Source organism: Colias philodice, chromosome 21 (genome assembly GCF_061535455.1).
Source record: "Colias philodice isolate Cphi_HAF_F1 chromosome 21, ilColPhil1 Martin Lab GWU primary, whole genome shotgun sequence".
NCBI lineage: Eukaryota > Metazoa > Arthropoda > Insecta > Lepidoptera > Pieridae > Colias > Colias philodice.
In genome coordinates this window covers 10615439-10617500 of record NC_143106.1, presented here as the reverse complement: position 1 = coordinate 10617500, position 2062 = coordinate 10615439, and the positions used below count along the sequence as shown (strand labels likewise).

Here is a 2062-nt window from a genome sequence, read left to right as displayed (position 1 = left end):
GCGGGAGAATGAAAATAAAATGGACAAATTGAGCTCGCTTTTGGAGGGCAACATGACTGTCGCCAAAACGGCGAGTTATGCGGGCGTTGTCTCGAAGGGAGTCATAGAGAAACTCCCCGAAGCAAGAGCCCTGCATTCGGTCATGGTGTCATCCAAAGACGAACAAGAGACGGGTGATGAGGTGTTAGAAATGATCAGAAAGACTGTGGATGCAAAGGACGGATGGGTGAAAGTAGAGAGGGTAAGAAAGGTGAAGAACAGGAAGGTGGTCGTCGGCTGTGCGAATGAGGAAGAAAGAATCAAGGTGAAGGAAAGGCTGAGAAAGAATGAGGGATTAGTAGTGGAAGATGTAAAAAATAAGAGCCCTCTACTAGTCTTCAGGGATGTAATGAAATGCGAAGTTGACGATTTCGTCACAGCATTCAGTAATCAAAATGCAAGCATCCTTGAGGGCCTGAAGGGGGAAGAGAGAAAGGTAGAAGTAGCGTACGTGATGAAAGCAAGGAACCACCTCCAGAACCACGTAGTGGCCAGGGTGAGTCCACAGGTATGGAAGAGATGCACGAGTGAAGGATACGCCCATATAGGGCTAAGTAGAGTGAAAGTGATGGATCAAAGTCCGTTAGTGCAGTGCTCGCGCTGTCTTGGGTACGGGCATACGAGACGAATGTGTAGGGAAGAGAAGGAACGATGCAGCCACTGCGCTGGTCCTCACATGAAGACCGAGTGCGACAAGTGGCTGCGGGGAGAAGTGCCTCAATGCATCAACTGCATAAAGGCTAAGAAAGGCAGCGCAGAGCACAGCGCCTTTGACAGAGAGTGTACGGAAAGAAAGAGGTGGGATGCTCTGGCCAGATCGGCGGTAGCGTATTGCTAAGGTTGCCCAAGGTGAGTCCTTCCAGTACCGAATGCTGCAGGCCAATCTCCAGCGGAGCCAAATCGCCACACGGGAGCTACTGCTCGAAGCCACCAAGCGTAAGGCATGCGTAGCATTGCTGCAAGAGCCCTACGTTGGTGGGGCGAAAAGTATGAGGACATACAATGGAGTGAGGATCTTCCAGAGCGAAGGGGAAGGGGGTGGAGCAGTAAAGGCGTGTATTGTAGTACTCGACGACACACTGGATGTCGAACTACATACACGCCTTAGCAGTAACAACATCGTTGTGGCCACTCTCAGAACCAAAGCCTGGGAGATGATTGTAGTGTCCTTCTACTTCGAGCCCGATAAACCAGTGGGGCTCTACCTGGACCATCTTAGGCGGATAGGGAGAGAGCTGGGTATCCATAGGATGGTCCTGGGAGGCGATGCGAACGCAAAAAGCCCGTGGTGGGGTGGCGAAGTGGAAGACTCGCGAGGAAGAGATGTGTCTGCTGTACTGGAAGAAATGGGAATGCACATACTCAACACCGGGGACATCCCTACGTTCGATACCATCAGAGGTGGGAAAAGGTACTCTAGCTACGTGGATGTGACAGCGTGCTCCGACGATCTGCTGAACCGAGTGGACAACTGGAGGGTTGAGGAGAGTCTCACGAGCTCGGACCACAACGGCATATCCTTCGGCATCAGACAACATAAATCCACAGGCACGAACATAATACGAACTACACGCATATTTAACACACACAAGGCAAACTGGACTCAGTTTCATGAGAAACTGACCCAGCTGATGTCGGACAGACAATTAACTATACAAGACATAGACACAATACACAGCACACAACAAATAGATGACGCAATAGACAGATACACTGAAGCAATCACACAGACATGCAGAGACACAATGCCGACCAAAAAACACACACAGAAATTCACCTTGTCGTGGTGGAATGATGAGCTCGCGCAGATGAAGAAGCAGGTGGCCACGAGGAGACGCAGGATCCGAAACGCAGCACCTGATCGCAGAGACCGCGTGGTTGGATTGTACCTGGAAGAAAGAGAGATGTATGAAAAGGCAGTGAAAGAAGCGCAAGAGAAGAGTTGGAAGGAGTTTTGCCGGAAACAGGATAGGGAGGGGGTCTGGGAGGGCATCTACAGGGTGCTTAATAGAGCCACAGGGAG

General features: G+C 50.8%; 1 protein-coding gene across 1 annotated transcript in view; it reads left to right on the top strand.

Annotated features, from left to right (window-relative positions):
• LOC149479184 (uncharacterized) overlaps positions 1-877 on the top strand; it is a 1305-nt gene extending 428 nt beyond the window's left edge. Inside the window, exon 1 of the mRNA XM_089708799.1 lies at positions 1-877. This exon is cut by the window's left edge and continues 428 nt beyond it. Within this exon, the coding sequence (XP_089564925.1) occupies positions 1-877 (877 nt within the window).
• Positions 878-2062: the final 1185 nt, after the last annotated feature.